The sequence below is a fragment of the Chinchilla lanigera genome, unplaced genomic scaffold (genome assembly GCF_000276665.1).
Source record: "Chinchilla lanigera isolate Chin_1 unplaced genomic scaffold, ChiLan1.0 scaffold00007, whole genome shotgun sequence".
Classification (NCBI taxonomy): domain Eukaryota; kingdom Metazoa; phylum Chordata; class Mammalia; order Rodentia; family Chinchillidae; genus Chinchilla; species Chinchilla lanigera.
The window spans coordinates 8393304-8411602 of record NW_004955408.1 but is presented as its reverse complement, the minus strand read 5'-3'; the positions used below and the strand labels follow the sequence as shown (position 1 = coordinate 8411602).

At 38.3% G+C, this 18299-nt stretch overlaps 1 protein-coding gene across 4 annotated transcripts in view; it reads left to right on the top strand.

Annotated features, from left to right (window-relative positions):
* The window catches only part of Fam114a2 (family with sequence similarity 114, member A2), a 38472-nt gene extending 23054 nt beyond the window's left edge, over window positions 1-15418 (top strand). For all 4 annotated transcript variants that reach the window (XM_005376191.2, XM_013508608.1, XM_013508613.1 and 1 more), the window contains exons 10-14: window positions 6126-6236; window positions 6938-7077; window positions 8936-9008; window positions 12102-12155; window positions 14158-15418. In XM_005376191.2, the coding sequence (XP_005376248.1) occupies window positions 6126-6236; window positions 6938-7077; window positions 8936-9008; window positions 12102-12155; window positions 14158-14292 (513 nt within the window). In that variant the 3' untranslated portion in view covers window positions 14293-15418. The remainder of the gene's footprint in view (window positions 1-6125; window positions 6237-6937; window positions 7078-8935; window positions 9009-12101; window positions 12156-14157) is intronic.
* The last annotated feature ends 2881 nt before the right edge of the window (window positions 15419-18299 follow it).

The following is an 18299-nucleotide window of genomic DNA, read 5'->3' as shown; positions in this document are numbered from 1 at the left end:
TATGTGCACAAATACCCATACATAGTCATTGGTGGGTAAGTTGTGAGCATTATATTACTTTACCCCTTAATATTTCAGCGTCTCCTAAGGATATGGATATCTTTTACATAACCACAGTACAGTTCAGTAAGTTTAATGTTAATACTATACTTTTATTTAATCTTGTCCGTTTTCCAGTTTTTTCACTCAGTGATGTTTTTCATATCAAGTTTTTTCCTCTTAACACTGGAGCCATAAATTGCATTTATTTATCATGTACTTTTAGTTTTTTAAAAATCTGGAATAGTTCTTCAGCCTTTTTTTTATGGCACTGATGTTTTTGAGGAGCCCCTTAATGCTCCCACCCCCACTGCTTTATAAAAATAAACAGTCCTCATTTTGGAGGTTTGTCTTGTCTTCTCTCATATTAAAGTTACGCTGTGTATTCCTCGGCCCAAATGCTCCGTAAATGAAGGCCTGTCCTGTCTAAAGGTGCTTAATGTCTACCTGCTCCTTATCAGTGATGTGTTCTGTGATTTCTCTCTGTAGAGTTACGATTCCTTTTCCTTTGCTACTAGCAGCTTTCTGTGGAGACTTTAAGACCCTACAAATATCCCAATCCTCATCATAATTTCCCTCTAAATTTAGCTTCTGTTCATGATTCTTGCTGCACAAGTCTTTACTGTGAAGACTGCAAAATGATTTCTTTTCAGCCTCAGCACTCCCCTACTTCTTTTACCAGTTTGCTGTCAGCATTCTACTGCAGTCAAGAGCTCGCTCCCCTTTTTGTTGTTTTTTGTCTATTACTGGTTTGATTTGGTGGATTTCTACTTTTCCCGCAGTGGTTTGCAGTTTATCACTGTCCTTGATTATTTTGATATTCAGATCATCCTTTGGGCTACTTCTCTATAATGTTTGCCATCATTTGGGGGTACTCCCTTATTTTTCAGCATAACAAGGTATTATCATCTTGTACCCTCTGTGTCCCAGCCCTGGAACTAGCATTCCTTTAAGAAACCATAATTTCTTTGTAGTATTACAGATCAAGACCAGGGGACTAGGTGTCTTCATTGCTATGTGAGTGTTTTTGCTCCTAGGCTTAGTCAGCAAAACAGGAAATATACTCATGTACATGCATTTTTATATATATGCATGTGTATTCACACACGTGTGTATATGTAGATAGATAAATACGCTTACATGTACACATATACACATTTTAGAAATCAGGAGTCCAGACAACTCCAATTTTATTCCGTTTCTACAGTGCTTCCTTGCATTTCCCCATTATACATTTGTTTCTCCCCTCTTCTGCAGAAAAAATCTTACCTCCTAAACAAAATGATAGGAATTAACAGTGGCTGTTATATTACATATTGTTATCTTCAGTGAAGTTGCTCAAATTACCAGATGTAAGAATGCAAATTGAAAACCCTGTATCATTTGTATTGTTTTTGCTTTGTTTTATTCTTGTCTATGTTGTTGGTATTTTGCTATTTTTTTATTATTCTCTTTAAAATAAAAAAATTTAAAAAAGAATCTTACCTCTTAACATTAGCACTTTTCTTTAATCATAAAATGCATCTGAAATAGTTTCATTGCTTTGTCCATGCTACTTTAAAATCAACCAAAAAGGAATTTGTGATTTATTTGCTATCCCCCATGTTAGTTTAATTTTTGAATCTATAGAGTAGGAACATACTTCCAAAAGTCAGATTTATACAGAAAATACACTCAGGTAAGTGTCATTCCTTCCTAATTTCCTTCTCCATTCTCCTCTTTTGGACGTTAATCTTCTGTATTTTCTAGCTTGTGCTTCCTGCATTTCCTTTTGTAAATATAATCAGATTTTCTTATCTTTTTCCTACACAAAATTTTCCTATACAAAATCAGTATTTTCTTATCTTTTTCCTACATGAAAATTAATATGCTATATACTTTCCTTAGCATTTTTTTTCCACTTAAACTTTTACATATATGTTTCTGTATATACATCAGTTTTTAAAAAATGTGTGTATCTTACCTCCCAACCTAAATCTTCAATTTCTTAATGTCAAGATCTACAAACAATTAATTGGTAAAATCCAGCTCTACCTCTCATTTTCTGTATGACCTTGAACAAGTAGCTAACCTCTCTTTGCTGTAGTTTATCTGTAAGGTGGGGGTAATGTAGAGTTTTTATGAGGATTAAATGCCTTAATATACACAAGACTCGTACAAATTGCCTGGCTTATTGTAAATAAATGCTTGTTGTTAATGGCCCCCTGGGAGGTAGCCTCATACATTCTGATATTCAGTAAACATATGTTTAGTTAACCCTTATTATGCTAGATAATTTGCTAGATGCTAGGGGAAATAATAGTGAGAAAGCCATGGCTTCTGTGCTCAAGGAAATTACATTAATAAATAAATATTTTTAAAAGGGCATTATCTCACTTATTTCTCAGGTAGTTCTAGCCGTCTGAAAGCAGTCTTCAGATTGTTTAATTTTTGGGCATTGAGACTTAGGATGTAGAAAGTTGAAGATCAAGGCCTGATTCTATGGATGATACAGAGAAAAGAGCACTGAAGCAGGAGCTCATGAGTACAATTCTGGCATATGTGGTCTGACCTTGGGCAAATCCTATTCCTTCTTCAGTCCTTACTGTGTTTGAGCTGGAAAATATTAGTTGCTAAAGAAGCTAAGCCCAAAGGTGTTTTTTAATTCCTAAATTTCCACACCTTATCAGTGAGAAGTTCCAGACTGAATCAGACAGGCAGATGGCATTAATTTTGGAAAAGGATGATAAATTGCCTGAGTTGGTACAGCAGTTTATGATGACTTCGCTTAATGTATTATTACAAGACAGGTCACTTCGGATATGTACTATGCCTACTAAAAATCTGCATTAAGTATGTTAAATTTATTCTTTTTCTTTTGTGTGGCCTTGCCATTTCCTTTAAATTCCACATAAATTAATCCCTAGTTTTTTCTCATTTTCTCTCTATGAAGAAATTGCAAAGAAATTTATAGTCTGATTGGACTTGTAGTCACTTGGTATCATTCTAGCTGGATCTGTCACTGTTTTCCTCTGTAAAACTCACCAGTCTGCCTTATCTCCTTTCATGCTCCTCCATTCTCTTTATTCTTTATATACTGGCCTTTTTCTATTCCTGAACTATATTAAGCTGAATTATCTACAGGCCTACTGTCTTTGCATATATGTTTCTGTGCCCAATTCCTTGTTATTCTCTGAGTTCAGCTCAAGTTTTATTCCTATGAGACCTTCCTGATCACCCAACTGGAGCCACCCTCCAGGATCCAATTCTATACTCTATTACTCCATTATATTTTGTTCACGCATATGTTTTTGTTTCCTTGCTCATTAATTGGCATTCCCCACAAGAATAAAGAAGAGCAGCATCTTAGTTTGTGTCATTCATTCTTAAATCCCCAGTATGCAGCATGGTATGTAGTTTGTACCTATAATACATGAATGAATGAAGAAGTGCCTGTATTCTGTGCTCTGGTCTTCCTAGATATTTCACAATTTGCTTAACAGACTTTGACTTTTCTAGCTTATAGGTCTTTATGTAGTACATTTTCTTTGACTTTTTGAACTGGAGAAGTTAATGCTTAAGTAATGGGAAGGTTTAGATTAGCATCAGATTACTTCTGAAGGGTTTTGTCTGATGTCCTGTGGGAAAGCACCTTCTATGAAATGAATGCCTAGATACTTAGGTTCCACTTTAGCTCATTCATATTTTAGCCTTGGGTACAGCCTTACTGAGGGTTCTTAAAGACAACTCCACATCCACACCTGTGATTCTCTGTGTTGGTATAACTCTGAAGGCCTTTTATGGATTCCTGGTATAGCTCTAAATATGCTGTATTCTGTCTTATGAAGTTAATCAAGTGGATGCCTCTATTTAAGGGAAATAAATGTTTCCTGAGAAACCAGGACTCTCACTTGTGCATGACAAAAACTGAGACCAGGCTGGCATAGGATAAGAGGAGAATTCCATAGCCAAAGAAACTAGAAAATCAAGGGGCAGGACTGGCTCTTGGCATAATTCCGTACCCAGGAACTTGTCCCTCTCTGTCCCTTGGCTCTATTTTTGTTTTGGCTTCATTCTTAAGGACGATTTCTCACATGACTGTGAGATAACTATTGGCAACTTCAGGTGGGTTTTTTTTTTTCCCCTGTTGAGTAACTCCAGCAGAAAGAGGGCTTTCCTTTTCCAGTAATTTTACCCAATGTTGTGGGGGTCCATTGACCTGACTTGGTCACTTTTTTATCCATGAAGCAGTCTCTGTGGGGACAGGGTGTTAATATTCTTAGAGGCTAAATCTGAATCACTGGACAACTGTTGGAGCCTTGAGATGTAAGTACTTCTATCCAAACCATATAACTGAGAAGAATCTAGAACTTTCTACAGAAAGAGAGGTGATAGGGATGTAGTCTACGTAAAGAGCAGAAGGTGATCTTTCATAGTATACCAGGCACTGGTTACAAAGCCAAATAAGACACTTAACAGCTGTCTTACAATATGTAGTCTAGTTGGAAGATTATCATATGATTAATTTAAGGGTATTCTGGCTAAACACTAAGATTAGGGGTACCCAGAGAACTCCAGGAGTTCATAGAAGGGTTGTTTAAGTTCCTCCTCTACTGGAAGGCCTTTAAAAGTTACCTGGAGAAGACAGTGTGTAGGTGGAGGGTGGAAAGCATAGGCACAGATAAATGGGTCATTATTATCAGACCATAAAGGGGAACATGCTAAGAGAAGAGGCTGAAGAAGTAGTAAGGGTATAGGTCACAGGGACTTGGTAGGTCACAGGAAGGAGGATGATCTAGTTGATGAGGAACTGTCGGGAAGAGGAATGGTTAGCTCTGGGCTTCGGGCAGATCATTCGTAGTACTCTAACCAGAAGAAAATAAATTTAAGATGAGCTAGATCAGAGGCAGGAAGAACAATTCAGATCCACTCGGGACTCAGGTAATGGTAGTAGAAAGGAAAAAGGTGGGTGGGTGGGATGGGGTGGGGGTGGGGATTGAAGAAATATTTATGTAAAATCAGGCCATCTTGGTAATTGACTGAAGAAGGAAAAAAATCTTAAATGTTTCTTATATTTCAGTTCAGGTCACTGGTATGTGATAGACCTCTCAAGCTTTAGGTAATAAAAGAATGAAAAATCTGGGGATAGAAAAAGGAGACAATTCAAACTTTTTACATGTTGAGTATGAGATGGGAGTAGGTTGACACTTATACAGAATAAAGGCAGGGACTCCAGATAACCTTGGGTTTAAAAACTGGCCAACGTTAACAGACATGAGAGATTTGTACTCTGAGCAACTACTTTGAAGATCATGATACACAGTGTGTTAACTATTATTATTCTTCATTATTTTGTTGTGAAATTTTATTTTTTTATAAAATAAAAAAGAAATAATGATAAAATTAGGTGGAAAACCACATGACAGCAGTCATATAAAAACCAAGCAATCCACAAAGGTTCATTATCAAAAACCACAAAGGTTCATTATCAAGAAAATAGATAAATTGTGGTATATGTGGAACATGACATACTATACAGCATAAGTAAGAATGAACAACTGATATAGGCAGCAGTGTGGGTAAACAGACGTGACATTTGTTGTACACTAAGCAGCCAGACACAATGAAATTATGATCCATTTTTATGTATTCTAAGAACAGGTAAGATTGTAGTAAATAGAAGGTGCTCTTTGGACAGGAGGAGGAGGGGGAGATGATTTGAGCAGGACTGAGTAAGAAGGAACCCGTAAGAGGACTTTCTGGGGCTGATGGAATGTTCTGTACTTGGATCTGGTTTGCAGTTTCATAGGTATATACACATGTCAATGTATCTTGAATTTGTACCATATGGAAGCTATACCTCAGATTTTTTAAAAAGCCAGAGAATTAGAAATGTTCAAAAAAAATGAGCGGATAGCAGTGCTAAGTGTTGTCAAGAGTTCTTACCTAGCAAGATAAGGATGAAAATGTAAGATGGTCTGTTGCAGAGAGAAGAGCACTGCCCGTCAAGGTGCTGGTGTGCTCCTGCTGCGCGCACCGTAATCCTGTCCAGTAACCTTGGTGAGCTGAATGCAGTCATTGCTAAACCATAGTCTTTCTACATTTAGGCAAGAAATACTGCTTATGAATGGATCAAGGCAAAGACATTAGCAGAGAGAAAAGAAGAAGAACAGTTGGAGGGAGAAAATGCTGGAAAAGTCTCTAAAAGTTCAGTAGAGGTACGCAAAGCAGCTGATCCCCTCCTCTTCTCATCCTCCTATTCTTCCTTCTTGTCTCCTTCAACTTCTCCCTCCTTCTCTCCCCTCTTGTCTCCCCTTCCCCTCCACTCCCTCTCTCTCACAGCTTTGATTTTTTTCCGGTACCGGGAATCGAACTCATGACCTTGCGCTTGCCAGGCAGGTGCTGTGCCGCTGAGCTAAATCCCCAGCCCTCCCTTACAGCTTTGAGAGGTGCATATTGCAATAGAGGACCCAGTGACATTTTATCTTGTTTCACTGCTATCCATAATCTGAACCTTTTATTTTGTTTCACTGCTATCCATAAGCTGAGCCTCATCCAAGATTGTAACATCTTAATTCCAAACTGTACAAGAAGAGTGAAGAAAAAAAGAGATGCATATATCTTGTGTCATGAGGCAGATTCCCTGAAGCTGCCACCAGGCACTTTGTGTGTAAAGCTTTTGGCTACTATCACACTTAAATGTAGGGGAGCTACTGCTTTTGTGGTGTTGTACCTGACTGTAAAATTACATTACTACTGTGGAAGAAGAGAATGTTTATTGACCATTCTATATTAGTCTCATTATTTTCAAAATACTGAATTTTTCAGTATGAGAGGAGCAAGGTGGTGTCATTTACACATAGATCAAAAAGACCCTAGTGTTTGATTTCATCGTGTTTTGTTTGGTTCTCCTGTCCAGGATATCCATGCATTTGCAATCCGGAGCCTAGCAGAATTGACTGCTTGCTCAATTGAACTGTTTCACAAAACAGCAGCATTGGTTCTCCACGGCCAGAAGCAGGATGTGACAGCCATAGAAAGGAGCCAGACTCTTTCCCAGTAAGTGTAATGGTATTTCTTCAACAAGACCCTGTTCGTACCTTAGCCGTTCGCATTACAGGTTTGTTAATTTGGAGTGTTTGTTTTCCTTCTTATTGTGCTATTGTAAGTCGACATTGTAAACTTGGCTTTTTTTAGTAACTGATTCATGCTCTGAAAACCATTTCTTAACAGATTGTTAGTCTTTTGGGGCTTTTTAGACAAGATTTCATTGTGCAGTTCAGGTTGGCCTTGAACTCACTTTGTAGCCCAGGGTGGCCTCAAACTCTCAGCAATCTTCCTGCTTCAGCCTCCTGAGTGCTAGGATTACAAGTGTGCACCACCATGCCTGTCCAGATTGTTAGTTTAAATAGGAATGGAATTTGGCCTAAGTAAACAGAAAATAGTTCTAAAAATCTCATTTCTTAATAATAATTACTAGTTTACTAAATGGTAATTATTTGCCAAAGATCATGGTAAATAATTTTCATGTGGTCGTCTAAATTTTACAAACCCAACTGTGATTAGTTCATATTTAAAAGATAGGAAACAGACTCAGAAGAGTTAAGTGGTCTCTCCAAGACTTAGAGACAGATATGAGCCACGCAGCCATTCTTTTTTTCTGACAATATGGCTGATTTTTAGCAAAAACATTCAAAAACAGTAGAATGTAAGTAATCACAGGAGAGAGGGAAAGCCCAGTAGTTTCTAAATAGACCTCCTGATTTAAGAGAGAATTTTTCTTGGGAAAAAAGAGCGTCTGGTATTAGAATCGGGAGGAGCCATTGATGTCCTCCAGCTCCTCCTCAGCCTGGCATCGTCACCCCTCTGCAGCACCCCACAGGGGGGCGCGGTGTTGTCTTAAGGGTTAAGGATGAGAGACACACCCCAGAGCAGCCTGTCCTGTGGCTAAGTAGCTGTTGCCTCCACTTGGAGTGCTCCCCCAGGCTATCTCATTCTCTTACTGAATTCAGGTCTTCACTCAAGTGCCACCTTCCTTCATCAGGTCCTCTAAGAAGCACCTCCCATCATCAGTTCTTCCTTTATTCTTCTGTATCTTCTAAGCTCTTATCACTACCTAACGCACTCCCACACACAGTTACATATAAATGTATATGATTATATGTGTACGTGTATGCATGCTCGCGCGTGTGTGTGTGTGTGTATGTAGTACTTGTATGCAGTGCCCCCTTAGTATTTAACTTAGAATTCCTGAAAAGAGGGACTTCGCTTGTTTATATATTCCCAGTGCTCAGCACAGTGCCTGGCACATGGAAGATTTCCCTTAAGTATTTGCTGAGTGAATGAGCAAATGAACATGTATTTATTTTAACTATATTTCCAAATGGAATGTTGGGTTTTTAAATGCTATGTCCTTAAAATGCATTTTTATTAAATCCTTTGGTTTAACTTAAAAGGATAATACTTCCTAGAGGATTTTGTAGGAAGATGCTTTCCTTTTATCAGTGTGTGTTTGTGATACATAATTACATTTGTTTTGGGAGAACTGATCAAGTATCTTGATCACTTTTGATCCTGCCCCACCCCGTGCCCCACTCCTCAGGCTCCCTGCCCCATCTCCAAAGTCTGCCTCTTTGTTTCCCACCATCTCACCTTTATTTTATTCTTAAAATTATTTAGAAAAAATGTTTTCCTGGGGCGTGAACCTCCTCCTGTGGCGTGAATGCCTGCTCAGATGATCCCTAAACACATCAGCTTGCTGATGTGGACGTATTCATACCTTTGAAAGCTTTCTTCTTTTATGCTTATTACCAGAAGTGATGTGTTTTCCTTTGACAGTTGTTAAGTGTGGCTTATTTTTTAAAAAGAAAGAGAAAAAGGAAAAAAGAACCCTTTTGACTTTTCCCCTCTTTTCTAGGGTGACAGTTGTGTTGTGTAAAGAGCTGTCCTCTCTATCTAAAGAGTTCACCACCTCCCTGACCACTGCTGGGGTAAGAATCGTGCTTCTCATGGGCCAGTGTCTGTTTTGGCTTTTAAAACAGCTTTATTCATTTACAGTTCATGTACTGTAAAAGTCACCTGGTTGAAGTGTACAGCTCAGTGATAGCGTATTTAATATGTCTGCGGGCAAGTATGTTTTCATCATCTCCTCATACAGGAGCAGTCACTCTCTAGTTCCTTCACTGTAGGCCCAATCCTAGGAAAGAACGACTTTTTTATTTAATGAAATGTCTCTTCTGGACATTTCATATAAATGAGATCATAGAATATGTTGCATTTTGTGTCAGGTTTCATTCACTTAGCATGATGGGTTTTTTCATTCTTTTTCATTGGATATACAGGTTTTTACATGCATATAATGTACTTTGATCATTAACCCCCTCGTGCCACCCCTTCCACCCACCTTACCCACTTTGCTAGTTTCACATGAGGGAGGGGGTTAACGTGATGATATATTTCATTCATTCATTCATTCATTCATTTATGGTACCAGGAATCGAACTTAGGACCTTGTACTTGCCACGCAGGTGCTGGGCTGCTGAGCTATTACCTTGGCCCTATATATTTCATTTAGCATTATGTTTTTGAGATTCACTCATGTTTTACCATGTATTAGTACTCCATTTTGTTACTGACTAGTACTCCATTTTATGGCTGTATGGTTCATTTTATTTATCTGTCCTTCAGTTGATAGACAGATTATTTCTGCTCTTTAACTAAAATGAATAATGTTATGAACATGCATATACAGTAGTATTTCAGTTCATGAGCACTTTTGTTTGCAAATAATTTGGTTCACAAACAGAAGCATTTAGCAAAGTTATGTTTTTGTTTGTAAACTCTGCATTCAGTGACAGACAGGACCATGGCCATTTTTTCCACACAAACACAAATGTGGCCACCTTTTCCAAAATTGTAGAACAAATTCAGTTCATGAACTTAGGTACCACTGTATGAGCTTTTGTGTAAATATCCATTTTTCCTGACAGGTAAGAGTGAAATAGCTGGGGTGTATAGGTGATAGCCTTCATTGAGTTACTGCCAAATTGCTTTCCTAAGTGGCTGCTCAATTTTATATTCTCACTAGTAGTGTATGAAGGTTCCAGTTTCTCCACACCCTCATCAACCCTTTTTATTGTCTGTGTTTTTAATTTTAGCCGTTTTATCATATAAAAAGTGGTATGTCATTGTGGCTTTGGTTTGTGTTTTTTTAATGCCTAGTGATGTTGAACATATTTTCATGTACTTACTGGTACTGTGTGCAGGAGGAATGCCTGTTCAAGTCCTTTGCCCCTTTTTTCTTTTTAGAATTGTCAGTGTGATGGCTCAGGCTGCCCTGAACTCCTGGGCTCAAACTCTCCTCTTTTCTCAGCCACCCAAGTAGCTGGGACTCCTGGCACATGCCATGTCCAGCTAGCCCATTTTAAAAATTGGGATGTCTGGCCCTTTATCATTAAATTGTAGGAGTTCTTTATGTTTTCTGAATAAAAGCTTCTTATCAGATAGAGTGGTACCCTGGTTTATGAACTTAATTTTTTCTATTCTGGTCACAGAATTTGTTCCATGATTCTGGTTGCACCCTGCAAGCACAGTGCATATATGTGTAGAATTAAGTTCATGAACCGAGGTACTACTATATATGATGTGCGCATAAGTTCTCCTAGTCATGGCTAGTTTCAATGTTTTTATGTGTCCTTTACACAAATATTTTAAAATTTTGACAAAATTCAGCTTATCAGTTTTCTCTTTTATTACTTATGTTTGGTACTGTATCTAAGAAATCATTGTCTAACTATGATCATAAAGATTTACTTCTGTGTTTTAAGAGTTTCATGTTAGCTTTTATGTCTGTGATCCATTTTGAGTTAATTTTTGTCTGTGATGGGATATGTAGAGATCCTTCTTTATTTCTTTGCTTGTAGATATCTCCTTGTTCCAGCACTTTTTGTTAAAAACACTGTTCTTTCCTCTGTTGAGTTGTTTTAGCCCCTTTGTCAAAAATGAATTGACCATTATTACATGGTTTATTTTTGGCCTCTCATTGATATTCTCTTGACCTATATTCAAGTACCGTTATATAAGCACCATATTATATTAACTATGGTAGCTTTGTAGTAAGTTTTGAATCAAAAAATGTGAGTTCATAATACTGTTTTATTCTCTGTTTTTATGAAGTCTTCAGTATTCCTCTTTGTAAGACCTATAATGGGAAGATAGGTCTTAATAAAAGAAAAAAAAACAAATTTTGACTACGCTTTTTAAAAAGTAGCTTCTTAGACACTGTTGATGTTAATTTTGTATAGTTATCAGCCAATGAGAGAGCTGTAATTAAAGCTTTAAGGTTTTTTTTTAAAAATTGGAATTATAAACATGTACTGAAGGTGTGAATTTATAAGATGATTGAAAAGTCAATGAATTAGGGTAAATCAAAGCAAATGAAAATAACTGTATAATACATTTATTGGTGTAAGTATGGCAGCAAAATTACTGTGGGGTCCTAAATTTGTTTTGAGACCATTGCCCAAATTGAATGTTTTAAATTTGAATTTAGATTATTCCTGTATGGGATAATCCTATGATATGGCTTCTCTTTCCCTCCTAGTATTTTCTTTAAAAGAACCCCTGGGTTTCCTGAAATTCATCTTATGAGGCACAATCTTTTAATGTGTCCTATAAAGATACTTTAGCTGGCGAGTCAAGTATAAAGTGCTGACACGTGGGAAGATTAAATTTGCACTATTTCTTTGCATGAAGTGAGACTTTTCCAGATAGCCTATCTTAAAAACCATTGAGATTTTTTTGAACACATGTTCCATATCTATGTGTTTTGTTTTAAAGTTTTTAGAAAGTTTGTGGTGAAATATACCTCTTCTACCCTCTTTTCCAAAATGATGATATTTTAAAAAGTTTATGAAAAACTATAAAACACTCAGTTTATCTCAGTTTGGATACACAGAAAGGTCTAAAAATTTTTTCATATTCCCAGGAAGACATTTTGCTCTGTGTGTTTCAAAGTCTGATTATATTGTACTGATTGTTTTTCAAAATGCTCTGTTGACACAACACTGTTTCCTTTATTCTAGGTCAAAGAAAAGGCAGATGCCCTTAACCCATTAATCACTGCAGTATTTCTAGAGGTTAGTAGTTGTTTTTAAGTCTTTGACGCTTTTAATTAACTCTTAAATCTTTAATTTTTGACTCCTTACCTCCCAAATGAGTAGTTTAGCCATGCTGGTACAGATATGGCCAAAATAGTATATATTTGATGTATGTTCTCTGTTGATGAATTTCAAGGCATGCAGTTGAAACTGTGGGTACAATGAATTTCAAGAAGCACTAGACCAGTGATGGTGAACCGTTTAGAGGATTCAGTGATACAAACAACCCATTGTGGCGTGCGTGCCATAGGTCTGCTACCACTGCCCTCCGCTGGCATTAGTTAGTCCCTACGCCTTGGCAACTTAAGGGACACGTCTCAGTAATGAAACTTTCTAGAGACAAGCTGGTAAGCATGAAGGGGTGAAAATTACAAAGAGCCAAGCACTGCTTCCTAAAGGACTAAGGTTTATGTAGTGAGGTGTTAGAAAACAAAACACTTTTTGTCATTTCCTTGCCAAAAGGCTTACTTTTTGAGACACTCTTGTCCATGAGACTATACCTTTTTATACATCTTGTCAAAGACGTACCTGTGTGTACATAATTCTCCTCATTCTGTTAGATTTAAGGAATGGGATAAATGTCTGGGAAAGATCTCATGATGGGTTATATTAATTGCCTACATGATGGTTTCTGGATTCCGTGATTTAAGAACTTTACTTGTAGATGAATTGTGTAGACAACATAGACTGTAATGATATGTTTACAACATACTGATGTTAGTCTAGAGAGATAAGATATATTGATTAGGTTTTAAATATGAATTGAAAAAAATTTTAACTGCTGGACTATTGCTTTTCTAGTTTTATATTATTTTCAAATTATGATTAAGGGGCCGGGTGTGGCGGAATATGTGTGTAATCCCAGCATTCAGGAAGCTGAGGCAGGAGGATGACTGCAAGTTTGAGGACAACCTGGGTTACATAGTGAGTTTAAGGCCAGCCTGAACTGCAGAGCGAGACCCTGTCACAAAACAAAATAAAACGAAACACTGAATCAGATAATTTTTTTAAAACTACAAGCTGGTGATTTAGCAGGTGGCAAGTAGCATACTTGAAAGAACTTTGCAAAGAAAGGGCCCAGTCCTGTTCTGAGCCCCTCCCCTTATTACTGTACTACTCTAGGTCAGGAATTTGCCCTTACTGGTAATTTTATTTTCAAGCACAAATAAGAGATTTAGCTGTACGATCTCTGAGGTGTCTTTTGGCTGGAATATGAGTTATCAAATGCCATACTGAATTTTAAATAACAGTACTAGCCACTGATAAATCCAGAAAAGATAATTTCACTTGATACGAGTTTCCTATTATTTTTAGTTGATTATTCTTGCTTACAGATATGAAACATTCTTGTCCTTGGGATTATACATTTTCATCTTAATGAAGTGTTGTTATCCTCGAAGGTGAGAGACTGTCAGATATAAATGAAGTCTGACAAACGCTGGGCATAATGAGTCTGTAACACTTCTCATAAATACATCTGGTGTACCTGACACAAGTGTATCTATACTGTTTCATCTTTGAAAGCAGTGCTCTTTGTTAATGTTTGTAAGCAGCTATCTTGTGTTCACTGATCGCCCTGAGTTCATGGAAGAAGAGCCGTTATAGTAGGCTGGAAATCCTATGGGTGTAGGACTCACAGCTTTCTGAAGCCTTTTCAGTAATTGGCTACAGTTCTGTGACAGAATCTATGCACTCAGTCAAGGAATAAATAAGCTTTGAATGCGAGTTTGAGCAGAATGCCAGGGAACAGCTAACATTTCTGATGGGCAAGTTAGGAAGAAATGCTAACAGATGCTGTTATGTCATCTTAAGAGCTAGACCTTTCTCTTCCCTATAATAAAGGTTACTGCATTAGGCAGGCCTGTGTTTTTATTTGGCAAGCTATAGATTTAGTTAGATTTCAAATATTAATCAATTCTTTTGTTGTCTTCTAGTGTATTTTCTTTCTAGGGATAGTGATTTTTTCCTTGTTTTTTCACAGGCATCAAACAGTGCTTCCTATATCCAGGATGCCTTTCAGCTACTCTTACCCGTGTTGGAGATCTCTCTCATTGAGAACAGGACTGAATCACCTACACATGAACTACAAGTCCAGAAGCCTTTGTCAGAACATTGAAGAACACAAGATTTTCACCTGGGATTTATGGTAGTCAAGAAATGGCCACATAAAATGTCAGGCAGGAGAACAAGTTTAAAGTATAAGTTTATTTCTTCATTTGGCTGAAGGATTCAGGTCCTTGTATTACTCTTTACAGTTGTTATAATTAATAAATTATTTAAAAATCAATATTTGGAGAAAGTCCAAGAATAATAGCTTTACACAAAGACTAGTGGGGCACTCAAGCAAACATACTTGTCTTTGATATGTTGCAAAACACTAATAATTTTGTTATGGATATAATTTACAGCTGATGGATAAAATTGGTTGTTAAGTAAGTGAAAAATAATTGAATTCGTTGTTCTAGAATTCACAGCATGCTTGGTTTATTAATGTCATGTATTTTCTCCTTTCTAGAATAAAGTCTGTGGCTTTAAGTAAACTAGGTATATGTAAATTCTGAAATGATTACCCTTTACTATGTAAATTCTTGGAAGTGCTTGGGAAATTTAATCCTGTCTTAAATTCTCAGTAGATCTTTGGCATTAAGGAGAATTTTCTAGAATATTATACTTACAGCCACGTGACCTATAAAGCAAAGTACCTTTGGCTTCAAATAACTCTCCCACCCCAGATAACAAGCTTCAGTTGTAGTCAGCTTTTACTCAAGTGGATTCAAGGCCAATAAGTTCAATTTAGAGAACTAGTTTTGTGTTTGCAGATACTCCACGTGTCTTTGGGTTATTTTTTGTTACCATTTTTTGCAAAATCTTTATGCAGGATAAATTCTTTAATAGTGAACTCCAGGGGAGTGCTGAAGCCCTTTGTTAGTGGGCTTTTGTTGTTTATTGTTGAAGTCAGTCATACACTCATACACATGATGTTATTTCTAACAGGATTTAATCTGGAATACATTTTTTTCTTGTTCTTTTTTGTTTTAATGTATTATTTAGCATGCTTTTGAATACCACTTTTGTCCTCCAGATCTTAAGTTTTTTTGTTCTTTTCAAACATGAAAAGCTATTTTGGTATCCACCTTTTTAAGGAAGTTTTCCAACTTTGCGGTTTTTAGTAATGGAGGAAACTTTTGTGAGCTCTGCCTCTTACCTTCTAAATTCCTTAAAATAAAATGTAATTGTACGCATTTAAGTGTGATGTTTCACAAATATCAAGGGTTAAAATCTTTTATTGTATTTTAATATAACATGCTTTGCATTTTCATGAAAGGCTTAAAAATGAAGCGCTGAGAAATGAAGTTCTAAGAGGAGCAGGCCCCTTAGTTAATACATCATCAAGCCCTCTGGTGCGTTCGCAGGAGTTTGGAAAACTCCCACTGGAGTGACTTTCCACCTACATCCTAATGCTGCTCAACATCAGTGCCATCACTTCTCCATGTTCTCCTTGAGGCCCCAGCCTTGCCCGTCATCAGATTGTCTGGCCCAATCCCAAAGTGCCTCATGCCTAACTTTTCCTTCCCCTACTCAGTCCATCAGGACATTTTAAAAAGAATTCCAAATGCACTCAGCTCACTTTCCGTTGATGTCAAAGCACAGGCAATCTCCTGTGATCACTTCACCCTAACAAATGAGTGTTACCCTTTCCCACCGTTTACATTTCTGACCGGTCCACCTTTGTACATTAAAGGCACCATCGTCTGTTTCTACTGGTCAGCCCCACGTTTGTCTTTTTCTGTACACTGGCCGTTGCTGTGCCTTTAAACTGTTTCAGAAGTGCAAGTCATTTTCCTAGCTGACTGTGAGTGCAATATAGTTGACTCTTTTAAAGCACATTTATAAACTGAAATAAACCTGGTTCGTCACAGAGCTTCTGCCAGCTAATCTCATCGAACCTGTTTAAATCTGAATTGTTCACATAATAATGGAGCTGTTTATGGTCAGATTTGAAGGGCTGGAGTGTTTAGTACAACTGGATCTTCCTTTACCTGTCCCACTTGTCACTGAGGGTAATTCAGACTGCCAAGGTCAGCTTGTTTGCTGAAACAAGAGTTTCAGATAAGAAGGTAATGTTCTTATGCATGTGTAGCGTTCAGTAAATCAGCACACACTTAAGGACCTTTCCTCTCCACTTCTCTTGCTCACCATTGAGTTCCCAGCCTCTGGCCTAATGTCTGGCACATGGTGGGGAATACTTGTTGGCCGGCTGAAAGAAAAAGAAAGAAGAAAAAGAAGGGTAGCCGAGAGGAAGGAAGGAAGTAAAGGAGTAAATGAAGAAGAAAAAGGACGGCTTGGTGCTCTCCACCAGTGAACACAGCTGTAAGGCACTCTCTAGTGCGTGTGGTTGCAAGACTTGGTTCCACAGGAAGTGACTCCTGAGGTCACACAGCTGCTCTCAGGGTCAGGTTTTGTGATTCCCGTCTGGACCTCTTCATTACATGAAAATCACCCCTAGGCCTGCATATTTATGGAGCGGCTACAACCTCCCAGGCACTGGAGGAACAAAATGCAGAAGCTGAGGTTCCTGTCCGCGGAGAGGAGTTCACACTGGGGCCTCTGGCTGAATGTTCTGTGTGTCGCAGCTGAGTGTGTACTCTGTAAGGAAAGACGGTGAGCCAGCCTGTGTTGCAGTGAGTTGTGGCTGAGGGCAGGGCCTGTCCCAGAGCTGGTGTGATTGTAGTTGGGTCAGCACAACAAATGTTCGCAGATGCATCCATCAGTACCTCACATTGCTGCTTCTGTTTGGTGCTCTGTATCGTAAGGGGCCAATTTCTGCTGTATAAAACTACAGAGTCATCTACTTTTCATCAATTACCAGTAGCTAAAAGAGGAACTACTATGTATGGAGCAGTTTGAATACTAAATGCCTCAGAATGCACCCTTTCCTGTCATCCTCACAGCTGCTCTGGGAGACAGGGCAACGCGACCCCAGTTTATGGCAATGACAGGTTTGTAAGGGAATGTCAGCCCCTCACTTTCCACCCCTGTGACCATGAGCAAGTGACGTACTCTCTTAAATTCAATTTCATTATGTGTAAATTCAAACTCATCACACTTGTATCATAGTCACGGCTTAAATAATCTGTGTAAAGTGCATAGTCATACTTCCCACATAACAGCTTGAAGTGATGTTTAATGAGCACTCTGCCAGATTCTGCTCTGAACATGTATTACATGGTTAATGACATGATTTAATGCTCACACAATAGGTATTATTAATTGATAGGTACTAGTAACATGCCCACTTGCAAATGGAAAAACTGCGGCAGAGAGAAAAGAAGTTAACTAACTTCCCCAAGGTGACACAGCCACACGTGGTGGGGCCAGTAATCAAATGCAGACAGCTTGGTACCAGAGTTCCTGCTTTTAACCATTACATTGCACTGCTACGGTAAGCTGTTGGTCAAGGAACAAGTACTAGCTTCTCTATGATGATGCTGATGAGACATTAAGAGGATCAAGTGGCTTTTTCAAGTTTTGCTTCTGTAGCATGAGTCTCAGTTGTGCGGTTTGCAGACTCATACTAGCTCTAGTTTGCTTGAGCTGCTGTCTAGTGATAGTATCTGCATTGAGGTATCTGGGTGGATTATCGAGAGCTTCTAGACTTGGCGTAGAAATGATGGCGTGGTGACAAGTCATGTTTGCCACAGCAGGGCGAAGACCTCAGCAAAGGAGGAGCATCTGGATCCGTTAGTGATCAGAAAGGAAAGAGGAGGACACAAGTGTGTGTGGCAGCTCTGAGATAGCCCCAGACTGGAGGCAACACAGATGTCCTCACTGAGTGAATGACTGAACCATCTGTGGCCCAGCACAGATTGCTGTCGGCAATGAAACGGGACAAACTATGGCTGTGTGCAAGAACTTGGGTAAATTTTGAGGGAATTACATGGGGTGAAAAATCCCATCCCAAAAGATTACATATCGTATAATTACATTTATCCACCAATACATGACAGAATTATATAGATGGAGAACACAGTAATAGTTGTCAGGGGTGGGAAGTAGGTGTGGTTTTAAAAGGGCAGCTGGAGGTCCCATGGTGATTGAGGATCTTGGCTCTGATGGTGGACA